At 51.2% G+C, this 12859-nt stretch overlaps 6 protein-coding genes across 6 annotated transcripts; 3 read left to right on the plus strand and 3 right to left on the minus strand.

The window, feature by feature from the left end:
* Positions 1–413: 413 nt before the first annotated feature.
* On the plus strand, positions 414–1124 carry N7503_006119 (uncharacterized protein; the record flags this gene model as incomplete). The annotated part of the gene is made up of 3 exons (XM_057065666.1): positions 414–501; positions 562–927; positions 988–1124. The coding sequence occupies 3 exons, from the start codon at positions 414–416 to the stop codon at positions 1122–1124; spliced, it is 591 nt and encodes a 196-aa protein (XP_056923409.1).
* A 482-nt stretch (positions 1125–1606) lies between these two features.
* Positions 1607–2323, plus strand: N7503_006120 (HD domain-containing protein; the record flags this gene model as incomplete). Its single annotated transcript, XM_057065667.1, has 1 exon — positions 1607–2323. One exon carries the CDS (start codon positions 1607–1609, stop codon positions 2321–2323), a length of 717 nt encoding a protein of 238 aa, XP_056923410.1.
* Positions 2324–2805: 482 nt separating this feature from the next.
* N7503_006121 (uncharacterized protein) lies at positions 2806–6167 on the minus strand (the record flags this gene model as incomplete). The annotated part of the gene is made up of 2 exons (XM_057065668.1): positions 2806–5905; positions 5968–6167. The coding sequence occupies 2 exons, from the start codon at positions 6165–6167 to the stop codon at positions 2806–2808; spliced, it is 3300 nt and encodes a 1099-aa protein (XP_056923411.1).
* A 1138-nt stretch (positions 6168–7305) lies between these two features.
* Positions 7306–7696, minus strand: N7503_006122 (dolichol phosphate-mannose biosynthesis regulatory protein; the record flags this gene model as incomplete). The annotated part of the gene is made up of 3 exons (XM_057065669.1): positions 7306–7491; positions 7559–7639; positions 7694–7696. The coding sequence occupies 3 exons, from the start codon at positions 7694–7696 to the stop codon at positions 7306–7308; spliced, it is 270 nt and encodes an 89-aa protein (XP_056923412.1).
* Positions 7697–7965: 269 nt separating this feature from the next.
* On the plus strand, positions 7966–10575 carry N7503_006123 (MIF4G-domain-containing protein; the record flags this gene model as incomplete). The annotated part of the gene is made up of 1 exon (XM_057065670.1): positions 7966–10575. The coding sequence occupies one exon, from the start codon at positions 7966–7968 to the stop codon at positions 10573–10575; it is 2610 nt and encodes an 869-aa protein (XP_056923413.1).
* Positions 10576–10772: 197 nt separating this feature from the next.
* Positions 10773–12509, minus strand: N7503_006124 (putative MYND domain protein; the record flags this gene model as incomplete). Its single annotated transcript, XM_057065671.1, has 1 exon — positions 10773–12509. One exon carries the CDS (start codon positions 12507–12509, stop codon positions 10773–10775), a length of 1737 nt encoding a protein of 578 aa, XP_056923414.1.
* Positions 12510–12859: the final 350 nt, after the last annotated feature.

The raw sequence follows: 12859 nt of genomic DNA on the forward strand, positions 1-12859 counted from the left end.
AAGCTCACAGTGATATCCTTGAATTCACATAATGACCCCTTGCGCGACACACTATGATTAGCTCAGTTGAGACGGATTCACTCCCCCTTGAAAAAAATCCACGCCCTTGATTCTCCAAGCAAGGTGGATGTCATAAAATCAAGCAATACAGATAGTGTGAGACAGATTAAATGAGTAATCTCTTTCTTTGGCGGGGAAATTCAATCTGAATGAATACTACAGGGATTCAATGTTGTAGCAGTAAAACACCTTAGTATTTAACGTCGCGCTGTTGACAATTCAGCTCCCTCTACCTCTTCCCTCTTCCTCTTCCTCTTCTCCATACACTCTTTACATTCCCGCAGTCGTTATCTTTTGTTTTCAACTTTTCATCTACTCAAATAATCATCGTTCTTCACGTCCCTCATTCCGACATGAAGCTGATTCTCATCGTCTTTTGTACCCTGCTGGCTCTCGTAGCTGCAGTGGACACAGATACCCAGCTCCAGTGTGCCCGCAAGTGTAAGTTTGTTTTAGTTTATCAAGTTAGCGACAGGTCTCTTCTGACCTTCCGTTCCTTAGGCGATCCCCGCGACAGCTGCTGCATCGCCAAGTGTTACCAGACGCCTTGCCCCAATGACAGTCAGGTTGAAGATACCCACAACTGTATCGCCGCCTGCCCCCAAGGCACTGGCACGCCGGCCGATACCCAGAAATTTGCCGACTGTGAGAAGCGTTGCATCGACACTCACTACATGGCTACTGCCAATGCCGCTGCTGTGACGACTTTCTCCAGCACCACTACTTCTAGCACTATTATTTCCGGCACCACTGTTTCTGGCACCACTGTCTCTACTACCACTACCTCTGGTAAACCAGCTTCTGACACCACTGTTTCTGGCAATCACACCATTCAGACTGATGCCACTACCCACTCAGACAGTACATGTACGTAAAAAACCTGTCCAGAATTTAGAAACTCAAGAAAGCTCACATTTAGTCTTGCAGCCTCCGAGGAAAGTGATTCCGCCAGTGGTTCGTCTAGCCACACGAGTGCTGCGCACACTAACGCGGCTGCCAATATCAACCTGTGTGCTTCGAGCGTCGGGATTCTTGGCATAATGCTCGCCGCCTTTGTTCTGTGAGCATTTTCAAAACAACCTTGCCTTGACTTGTTCATCTCCTAGTCCTTAGCTGTGCCCTTGTATGCGTTTGACTCTGTATTTCAGCATGTATGATACTCTTCTGTGACTACACGTAACCACAAGGACCAGCAATGAGATGTCATCAACTTAGCTTTTGTTCTAGGTTCAAAGCATAGTGAGGTGCAAGACGCGAACAAACCAAAGTGCAAGTCGGGTCGATGAACCATCTTCAAATTGTGCAGATCATACCCCACACCCCGCATAGAGCTACATGCAAGGCTGTTGGAGTTGAATATGCACCGCGTCCGCAGGGTCTATGCAGGGGATGTAGATAAGTCCTGCAGATAAGCCGTCGAGCCCACTTCACCGCCAACGCCAACGCGTAGGCTTGTTTAGGGAAAATTGACTTTCCTCTCCACATCGCCTGCGGGGACCAGGGACAATCGAACCATCGAAGGCGTCAATTCAACCCATCAAAGACCATGGCAACAACTCCCAGCATGTCGGAGACTAGCCCGCAATTTGAGAGCCTATACAACGAAATGTCCACCTTTGTGGACACTTGCATGTCGGGCCATGACCCTTCCCACAACCCGCCCCATGTTCACCGAGTGGTCAAACTGGCCGTCAAAATTCTTGATGCAGAACGCCAGCTAGACCCAGAAGTACAGTACTCCGGCGCAGTGGTGAAACTTGCTGCTCTGCTCCATGATATCGGAGATCGAAAGTATTTGCCAAACATGTCAACGGACACAGCCAAGGGAGCGTCGTTGGATCCGAAGACAATGGTCGAACATGCGCTATTGCAGCGTGGCGCACCCGCAGACCTAGCTTCTAGAGTGCAGACCATCGTCTCACATGTATCTTATTCCACAGAATGCAAGGATCCCTCTGTGATCAGGCGCCTGATCGATCAGGGGTTGGTGGAGCTGGCCATCGTACAGGATGCCGATCGATTGGACGCGATAGGGGCCATTGGCATCGGGCGATGTTTTACTTTTTTGGGTGCGCAGGGAAGGAAATTTGCTGGAGAAGGGGGCTGGATCATGGATAATGCGATTGAGCATTTCGGTGATAAGTTGATGAAGATAGAGGGCATGATGAAGACAGCAACGGGCAGGAAGATGGCTTGTGCGCGGACAGAGAGATTGAGGGTCTTTGAGGAATGGTGGACAGAGGAGATGAAGGATTCATCTTAAAAAGTAGGACACAGGGGAAAGACTTGTCTATGTTGAATATGGACCCTCGAAGGAGACCGAGTTTATATTGATGTGCATAGCTAATCCCGACCTAGAAAGAGTGATAGGCCATGGCAAAGAAACCAGAACCTGGGACCAGAACCAGAAAGTAGAGAGCAGAAAGGCACATTCCCACGTCAAACGATCACAAATCCTCCAGTCTATCAAAATGCAGTCACAATAAGTACAAGTTTGGGTATTTGGGTTTCTGTGTGAGCAAGTGTAAAATCTCAAAAAGGCCACGGAGCGAAAAGGCAGACGATCCAGATTTCGGTATCCATCTGATGCAATCTGATGACGCAACACAGGGAAAGGAAAAAAAAACATAGAAGCAGTAACTCCTTGTAGATCTCAAACGCCATAAGCGGGAAGTACAAAGTTCTAAATCATTAAAAAAAAAGGAATAAAGGAAGAGAGGAGATTGAGAAACAAAGAAATTGAGATCAGACTCGGTCTCGAGCAAAGTCCAGAACCTCACAGTCATCCTCAAAGAAGCCATCATCGGCCTTCAGGGGAGCTGATGCTTTCTTCTTTCGGCGAGTGGTAATGACTACCTCCTCGACGTGACCGGTACTGTTGGTCAAACTGATGAGATTCTCTATATCACCACCAGCACCAAATGAATGTCCATGGACAGCAGAGTCGTCTTCTTCATCGTCCGCATTGTCATCGCCGCTATTGCTGTACGATCTCACATGTACTTTAGCAGTTGGAATTTCGCCTCCAAAAACCCACTGTTCACCAGGGCCAGCCATGGTCGGATCCGCCTCAGTACCATGGGATGAATAGACATGTAGGCCAACCCGCTGATCGGTATGGAAAGGTTGATATGGTGTGTTCGTCTCAATCTCCGCTTGAGAGAGGGGCTGACAGAAAAGCCTGTTCGTGCTAGAGGGATGTGCGCTAGCAGAGGGCAAAAGAAGTGTTGCCTTGACAGCTAGCTCCGGATCGTATGATTTAAGAGGAGCTGGTCCACAGAGCGTTTGCAGACTAGCAGGTAACTTGTATTGCCTCTCTTTGCCACCAATCACAGAGTGAAACTGACGGTTCTTATGATTAGTCGGACCTCGCTTGAGGCGATACAATTTGAAATTCCCATCATCCACCAATCCCAGGTAGATTATACCCTTGTTACAGATCCAAACCACACGAGACGGAGCTGGATCTCGTGCAAGCCCTGTCAGATGAAGTCGGTTTTCCCCCACATGTCGAAGGGTGTGAACGGTACCAGTGGCCGCAGCCCCCATAGATTTGCTGAGTCCGGCTGCAACTACCTTCCCGCCTTTGATGCCAGCTGCGGTTGGCAAAGCAAATCCGCTGATGTTTGGGAACGCAGTGCCGCTAGTTGAAGGGACACGCCCTCGAACAGCTGAGAAAAAGGGTTGAGTCTTCCCTCCGACCAGTTTCATGGCTGCTGATAACGGATTTCCACCAGTCACTTGTCCCGATATCTCGTCATTCATTGGATCAATGGTCGGAGACTTTTTGAGTACAGGGCGAACTCGGCGGAAAGGAGGCCATTGAAACGCACTTCGAGGGAGGTCGAACACATGAATAGTCCCCTTACGCGTAATTATGGCTAATCGATCACCCACTGGTGCAGTCCATATCACATCGACAATGCTTGATGTGGTCAAGCGAGCGTATCGTGCTACTTGACGCACTTTCGGGCTTTGATCAGCTAGATCATCAGCCATGAACGCCATTGCTCGACAGTTCTTCAGCTGCATGAGATCCCAGACGTATTGGACATCACCCTTCTTACTAGCGGTGAATAGCATAAGTCCATTAGGTGATAGGGAGAGAAAGCTGCAGCCGTTCGGCGCCTGAAAGGTTGCCACAGGGTGTAGGGTGGCCGTCTTCAGGTCCATGCCATCATCAAAACGCTGCAGATCAATGATAGAGACTGCGTCAGGAGCAGGAGAGGCAGTCGATTGGTTATCCTGAGCATGCGTTGGTGGGAAAACTCCATATCCCGAGGCAGGAGAATCTGTGCCCCGACTCGGGCGTTGAGGAGGCGTTCCAGTGGAATTCTGGTTATTCCAGTATGTGTTCCATGCTTGCATTCCTTGATCTCCCATCCAGCGAGCCCCTTTGACAAGCTCTTGCGTGACACCTCTGGCAACCTTGTCAAGAAAGCTTTCGCCTTCGCCAATATCCGTCGCGCAATTCGCGGAGGGCATAGTAGGAGGACTGCGAGTCTCAAGTCCCTGAGCTCGGCCGTGTATCACATTTGCAGGGACTATTCCTTGAATAGATCCCCTGTACGAGGAGCATGGGGGGACAATTGCAAGCCATCTCCCTTGTAAGGCTATAATAGGACGCTCAGACAACGATGTCCGGGGCAGGTCATTATGAGAGCCATCCGGATCGGTTGAGCTAGAAGATGTGGAGTATCGCCGGCTTTCCCCAGTCTGTATATTTGTCCAGGTTTTCCCCAAGCACTGATAGGACCCCGAGGAAGTTTGCCTGTACACATAAACTTCCCCACTGACACCAGAAGCTACAATAACATGATTTCCACTAGTCATGAGCTTCAAACTACCCACAGGCGAGGGTGCCAAGGAAGGAAGACCGGGAATATTCTCCAAAGACGGTACATGTTTGCCTGCAAATAGGGTTGCAACATGATCCCCAGACCGGAGAGAATATACTTCCACTCGAGTTTGATAGAACAGAATATCCTCTCGAGGGAGACGTCTGTCACTTGAAGGGCCCCGTATCATGGACGGAGGCACTTCATTGATCTCAGAGCCCGCAGAGGAGACACGACCTTCTTCGTCATTCGGTGCCAGTGGCCCATGGACAACGACGACCACGTGAGCCTGGGAAGATGCAGGTGACTCCAATGGGGGGTGACTGGCCACGATCTTTGCCTCGAGAACCCGACCATTGAGACCAGTGATCTGCCCAATAAGCCGTGTCCGATGGTCCTCGATCGCCTGAACTTCCACTACACTATCTGTTCCTACCACCAGAACATTCAAGGCACCGCGTGATGCCTTTGACAGATTGGGAAGAGTATCAAATCCACAGAACGAGTAAGCTCCATCCGTCACGGGCCGGGTGTGGGAAGGAATGTCGATTTCGGGTGCGCCATAGAAATGGGCCTGGGGCAGGTGAGGTGGGGGCGCAAGATTACTCATTGGACTGCCATAAGACTGACTCTTGCGTCTATCCATAGACTGGTGTCGGGATTGCATATTGCTTCGGTACCCACTACTGTAGCTGAATGGTCGAAGTCGCGTCGGGGGAGATGCCGAAGAAGGTTGGCTAAAGCCACCACGTTCTTGGATAGTGGGGAAGTTGAGAGAGGATTCATGAGGAACCTCACCATCCATCAGATCCGTTGGAGGGCTTTTACCAAAGGGAACCGATTTGGCCCATGTGTCGGTGCGGCTGGTGAGATCGGTGTCGGCGGTGTCTCCTATTGACCCGAGCACGTCGAGGACGGGCGATGTCACGGTGGGTGGTACATGGTGCTCCAGAGAGGGATCTGGAAAAGAAGATGCCTCTACCGGTGGAATATCCGAGGGTTGAACCCTGAAGTAGCACGTCAGCGTTATTAAGAGGGTCAACTTAGGGGAATTGAAAGGGTCACATACACGTCGTCTGGAGGGGTCTCAGTCTCTGTCACGGCCCTGGCCGCGGCCTTAGCCTTCTTGCTATTTTTCTTCTTTTTGCCTTTACTACCACTTGACTCATGCTCTGGAATGATGCGAGTTTGATCAGGAGTAAAGGATGTTTCGTCTTCTAGCGACCGGCTCTGCTGTCGGATCAAATCGTCAGGTGCGGCCGGGGGCATTCAACTGGAGTGTGCCTCAAGGAGACACTGGACGTTTCAGAGCACAGAAAGCCGCTCTCAAGACCTGTGAGGAGGTCTGAGAACGGAGAATGACCGGTCTGTTGCCGATCGTGCAGTGAGAGACAAGCTAGAAAGGACAAAAGGAGGGATTCAGTGCTAGGTGCCGACAATTAGCGCTGTTCACAGTCATTCTGTTGTACTTTTTGGCGGCACTAGGAGGTAAAGAAATAGCGGCTTCATGCGGGATGGGACTATATCGCACTCACCTAGCCAGTTACTCTGCGTGGATGACAGCGAGTTGATCGAGGTTCGGAGGTTGTCTGGAGGAACCGAGGCGTATCTAGAGCGGAGTTCACTCTGGATACGCGGGGAAGCTGATAAGAGCGATATGTGTGGACAACGAACACAGCACTCACTGGGGATAGATCCAGTCAGTGCCCGAGGAAAGAGTTAAAACAAGTTTATAACGCGTATAATTCGATCCCAAGTTGGGTGTAGAAAGAAGAGACAAGAACGACGAAAGCGGGGGAAGTAAACGCGGTGCCTGAGTCAGAACCGTGACCAAATGACCCCTCAGCTGTTCAGCCGGGCGACCCAGGTGGCCCCCTTTCAACCATGACTATTAATTGCAACTCAAATCCAAGGTTATTGCCATTAAACTTCGGTCATGATTGACTACATCCTTATCTAAGCAATGGCCACTGTGAATCCATGGAACTCGTCATTGCCCCCGATCATAGCCGTGATACCTGAAATTCAAGGGATGGACAGCTAAAGCCGGTATGTTATGGTGGGGCATCGGGGAACTGGGGGGTCACGGGGCTCAGTGACGCGGATTTTAACCTTGGGAAGATGTTGCTGACGCTGATCATTTATGCGATCGTTCCTGTTTGACCGATCACGCCCCGGAGATAACCATGAGCGCCACATTTTGCCTCAGCTCTGTTCGTCATACCGGAAACAGACATAGGGGATCTCTCGGGGACATGGAGGAACACAAAAGTCAAAAAGGAGCAACAGTTGTTTTGATTGTTCTATTAGATTGGACGAGGCTGCAATAGCAGTGGGTGGTGATACAGAGCCCATGTGGGGCCGATAGTGGTAGATGGAGATTCCCCTGACCATTCCCAATTGTAGCTCAAGTCTTCTTCTTTGCAGCAGCCTTGGCCTTGGCGGCCTTCTTCTTGTTGCTGTTGATCATCACAATGCCTATGAAGGTGCCCACCACGGCAGAACCTAACAAGGCCAGGATAACTGGGATACGGATGGCCCAAACACGGGGAGGGAAGAGGTCGTGGAGAGGGTGCCCGGGGTCAACGAAGGGCTTTTGACATGATCAGGGTAATTAGTATGGAACAGATGCATGTTGCTTCAGGGTTAAATAAACATACCATCAACAGAGTCCATGCGGTATAGTAAAGAAAGATTGCAGTAGCAGCCAAAAGCATGGCGGAACCCACGAGTTGGCCCAGCTATGGCTCGTGGTTAGTTGATGAAATGCAAGTATGAAGCTCAGTCAAACATACCATTGTTATCAAAGGAGTGGTCGCTTGAAATGAAAGCTCAGGTTTCCAAGGGAAGAGAGTGAGAGCCCTGGAGGTGATCGCTTGTTGATGCCAGGAGCTCCACGTTAGGTCTCAATGGCGCGACTTGGCCTCCGTGCACGTGACCCAAGAGCTTTCACTTTGGGAACGATCCGAGTAAAGACAAGATCATTCAACCCCAGTTCTCTCCCCGCGAGGTCTTTCTCACCTCAACTATCCGAACTTTTTCCTCGGACATTTCTGAGGCTCTGACCATGGACGACCCCGGTGTTCTCCAGTCGGCTGTGCGAGTGCCCACTCCTCCCCCGGGCGCGTTGTCACCCAGCGCAGCTTCGCGAAAGCGTTCGCCGCCTTCGAGATCTCCCCCCCCGAACCGTCGTCGCTCTCCACCAGGGGATTTTTCCAAAGAAGATGCTGGTATCACCGGAGTCGAATCGGCACGTGCGATCGAGCGGGAGCGTCAGCTTGCTGATCGGGTCCGCGAACATGAACAGCAGGAAGCTGCCCGCAAGCCATTGACCGAGGAAGAGAAACAAGCCTCCGCAAAGGCCGAGTACGAGAAACTGCTCAACATGCGATCGGGTGGTACCTATATTCCCCCGGCGCGTCTCCGTGCACTGCAGGCCCAGATCACGGACAAGACCAGCAAGGAGTACCAGCGCATGGCATGGGAGGCCCTGAAGAAATCGATCAACGGTCTCATCAACAAGGTCAATGTGTCCAATATCAAGTACATTGTGCCGGAACTCTTTGGAGAGAATTTGGTCCGAGGTCGAGGTCTATTCTGCCGCTCTATAATGAAGGCGCAGGCGGCTAGTTTGCCCTTCACCCCCATCTACGCGGCAATGACCGCTATCGTCAATACCAAGCTGCCCCAGGTGGGAGACTTACTACTATCTCGGTTGATCATTCAATTCCGCAAAGCCTTCAAGCGAAATGACAAAGCGGTCTGTATTTCATCGACTACCTTTATCGCGCACCTCTGCAACACCCAAGTTGCACACGAGATGCTTGCTGCTCAGATCCTTCTTCTCCTCCTCCACAAGCCCACAGATGATAGCGTGGAAATCGCAGTGGGGCTGACTCGAGAAGTTGGCCATCATTTGGAAGAAATGAACCCCCCGATTGCGCTCGCCGTCTTTGACCAGTTCCGCAACATCCTCCACGAAGCCGATATCGACAAGCGAGTGCAATACATGATTGAGGTGCTCTTCCAGGTACGCAAAGACCGCTACAAAGACAACCCTGCGGTGAAGGAAGAGCTCGATTTGGTGGAAGAGGAGGATCAAATTACACATCGTCTTGGTTTGGATGATGAAATTGAATCACAAGATACCCTCAACATTTTCAAGTTTGACCCGGAGTGGGAAAAACACGAGGAAGCCTACAAGAAGCTAAAGGCGGAAATCCTTGGTGAAGACAGCGACGAGGATGAGGACGAGCAAAACGACGATGACGAGAGCTCGGAAGAGGAATCGGACGCGGAGGAACAGAAAATGGACATCAAGGACCAGAGCAACACGGACTTGGTCAATCTGCGCCGGACGATCTATTTGACCATCATGTCCAGTATCGACTTCGAAGAATGCTGTCACAAGCTGATGAAGATCAACCTTCCGGCGGGACTGGAGCCGGAACTACCCTCCATGATCATCGAGTGCTGCTCCCAAGAACGCACATTCTCCAAGTTCTACGGCCTGATTGGTGAGAGATTTGCCAAGATTAATCGACTGTGGTCGGACCTCTTTGAGGCTGCCTTCGCCAAGTACTACGACACCATTCATCGGTACGAGACAAACCGTCTTCGCAACATTGCACGATTCTTCGGACATATGATCGGCAATGACGCTATTGGGTGGCATGTTCTGTCTGTTGTTCATATGAATGAGGAGGAGACCACTTCAAGTAGTCGGATTTTCATCAAGATTCTGTTCCAAGACCTGGCGGAGCACATGGGCTTGCCGACTCTGCAGTCTCGTTTCCGCGATGAGATTTTGCGGCCAAGCTTCGAAGGCTTGTTCCCGACTGATAACCCCCGATACACTCGCTTCTCAATCAACTACTTCACTAGTATCGGCATGGGTGTTTTGACGGAGGATATGCGGGAACATCTCAAGAATGCCCCGAAACCTGCATTGCCCGCGTTACCAGCTGGTAGATCTCCATCCCGCACGCCGTCTGTTCGCTCCCACCCAGCATCATGCTCGACATGTACCCCACGCTCATCCCGATCCCCCTCTCGCTCTCGCTCCCGCTCATACTCTTATTCCCGATCTCCTTCCCGGGACCGGGGCCGCTCTTACTCTCGTTCTATTACACCATCGTCCCGTGACCGAAGCAACACACCCTCTCGGTCTCGATCCCGATCCCGATCCCCACCTCGTCGTAGCCGCCGCCATGGGTCTGACAGTCGGTCCCGGACGCCATCTGATCGTTCACGTTCCGTCTCGCGTACACCTCCTCGGCGTACGCGAGCACGCTCCGTGTCTCGTACTCCCAGTCGTAGCCCCTATAGGGCCCGGCGCTCCGTTTCTCGCTCTGTCACACCGCCGCGACGTGGACGCAGCTACTCGCGATCAGTTTCCCGTTCGGTGACGCCTAATCGAGCCCCGGCATCAAAGGCTGCTACACGGTCGTCTGTATCTGTATCATCTCGCCGAGTACGAGACCAATCTTCTCACGTGGCATCGCACACTTCCACCAGACGTAGAGATGATTCGCGCCCCAGACAAAACTGTTCCCAGACTCCCCCCCCGACGCCGCTAAGTGATGGATCAGCAAGATGGGGGTTGGAATCCATCTACCCACACAGGGAGCAAAAGAACTCAATGTTAATTCACGATTTTTCGCAATTGGTGGTTTAGATAATTGGGCTGGAGAGGTCTAGACTACATGAAAAACTCATAACGGCTGTATTTTATCTATTCATTACATTCTCATTGGCCCCTTCCGCGATAATCCACGAATACCATGCACACGTTCACAAATTTAGTCAATCAAGTCTATTGGGTATCTCAACATAATCCACCTTCAGTCTGTCTATATACGCCTAACGACCCATTCAAATCTCATGCGCCTCCCACACACACCGGTTACAACGACAATTTCCGCCCAAGGCACCAGACGCCCACTCTCTTCGCTTTTCAACCGGCAGCCCAATGTCACAGTAGTGATTCAATATCTCCGCATCCTTCGCAATGCCCCCGGCTTTGGCGTCCTTCATCTCCACACACCCATCAGCATTAGTTCTCGTCCAGACCGCAGTTTCCTCGTCATTCCGTGCTCGGAAAGTGATCTCTCCACCCCATTCCCACTGCACATTGGGATCACAAGAGTGGTTTGCCAGACACCAGAGTGGATGCACGGCACACAGCTCAGGACCGCCATCCCACGTCGACAGCCGACCAGAAGCAGTGCCCCGGAACTTGGCATACAGGGTATTGAGAACCCAGGTGTCATAACGCGAGAGCGACTCATAGGGATCTATTTCCATCTCCTCGAGGAAGCGCATGGGCTGGAGAATGTTAAGTTGGAATGAGAAGGGAAGAGACGCCTCTTCAGACCCAGATTGGTCGATATGCTCGATATCCAAATCGTGGAAATCACCCCAGATATATTTTACTTCAGGGAGATCCAATGCATGCATGTCCTGTGTCGCAGACATAGCGAGCGCACGGCCAAGCAGAAGCAGATACAAGCAGTCTGCTTTATCCTTCGGGTCAGGGATATCCTTCCCAATAGACTCCAGACCATCTTCCAGGCCACAGATTGCACCATGATATACCCTTTGTGCGGTGTCGTGGCACACCTGGCTACAAAAGATGGTATCCGCGCAGCCTTCTTCACATGCGACGGGAGGCTCGGCAGCCGCGAGGTCAGGTAGAGGCGCATTGCACGCATCACACAGATCATCGTGAAGACGGTTCGTAGCAGTCAGGAGCGATGACTCGCGTAGAATAATCTCGTCCACGGCGATGTCTTCTTTGGCGAATAGACCTAATTGCACCGAGACCTCAGTGTCGTCTTCAGCAGAGGCACCATGAAGTGCCGGTAACGCCACAGCGCGAACTTCACATTTGGGTGCCACGTCTGCCAGCCTTTTGTTGAGAAACTCCAATTCCTCGGGAGCGCAACGGTCCGGCTCATGTGTATTCCAGGGATAGAGGACGCGACGAGCAAAGCCCTGCGCTGGGAGAATGGCTGAGTCAATGGAATCCAGATCCACCTCCATATCTTTATTGGTCCTGGCACGAGTTTGGAAGACCTTCTTCACATGATCCATTTGATCATGCAAGACGGTGGAAGCGGTGGAGACATTCACCATGTCAGCGTCCAGATCACCGAGCAGTCCGATGCCGCGCACGCCGAACTCATAAGCATCGCGGTAGCAGCCACAGCGCACCAGACTACAAACCAGAACCGCATAGACCTCTCCAATGAGATTATTGTATTCTTCCTGTGTCACCAGGACGGTGCTCGAATCTTCATCTTCATCTTCATCTTCATCTTCATCTTCACCTTCATCCTCCCCGCTTCCCTCGCTGGTCTTCTTGACCTCATCCCGAGTAACAATGTCTTCGAGAGCGGTGTCGATCTTGCGTTTGGCATGGAATTCGCACCCATCAGGATCTACAACCGACTCCAACAACGAGAGTGCGCGATAGGCGTCAGCAGCGGCTAGATCGGGGAAGCCAAGTTGCTCATGGATGCAGGCTCGTTCAAGATAGAGGTGCGGGTTATGCGGGTCTTCGTAGAGCTGCGCAGTTTTCTCTGCTCGGGCTTGTAGTGAATTGGCCATTGTAAATTGAGTAGTGGCGCAAGGGTTCTTGAACAAAATCTCGGAGCAGAATTTCTACGTGGGGCATCCGTCCCAAGGTTTCGGTGGGTCCGCGGGGAAAGCCCTACTGACGAATTCACATAGTTTCAATCCGAAGGAGTAATGTTTGAATCTGAGCATAGTATGCACTTTTGCTCGCCAAATAAAATACTTCCAATCATATTCTAAATGTGCACTGCACATGTCTACAGCCTTTCCAATATTCCACGTTTCATTGGACCAGGGTGAAGATCATCCTCGAAAAATAATAAATAACATTCTTATGTTGGTTGTCCTTAAAATAATCCCACTGAAATAAATATATAAACCCT

This window comes from Penicillium pulvis, assembly GCF_028828015.1.
Source record: "Penicillium pulvis strain IBT 33274 chromosome Unknown contig_23_segment0_segment0, whole genome shotgun sequence".
NCBI lineage: Eukaryota > Fungi > Ascomycota > Eurotiomycetes > Eurotiales > Aspergillaceae > Penicillium > Penicillium pulvis.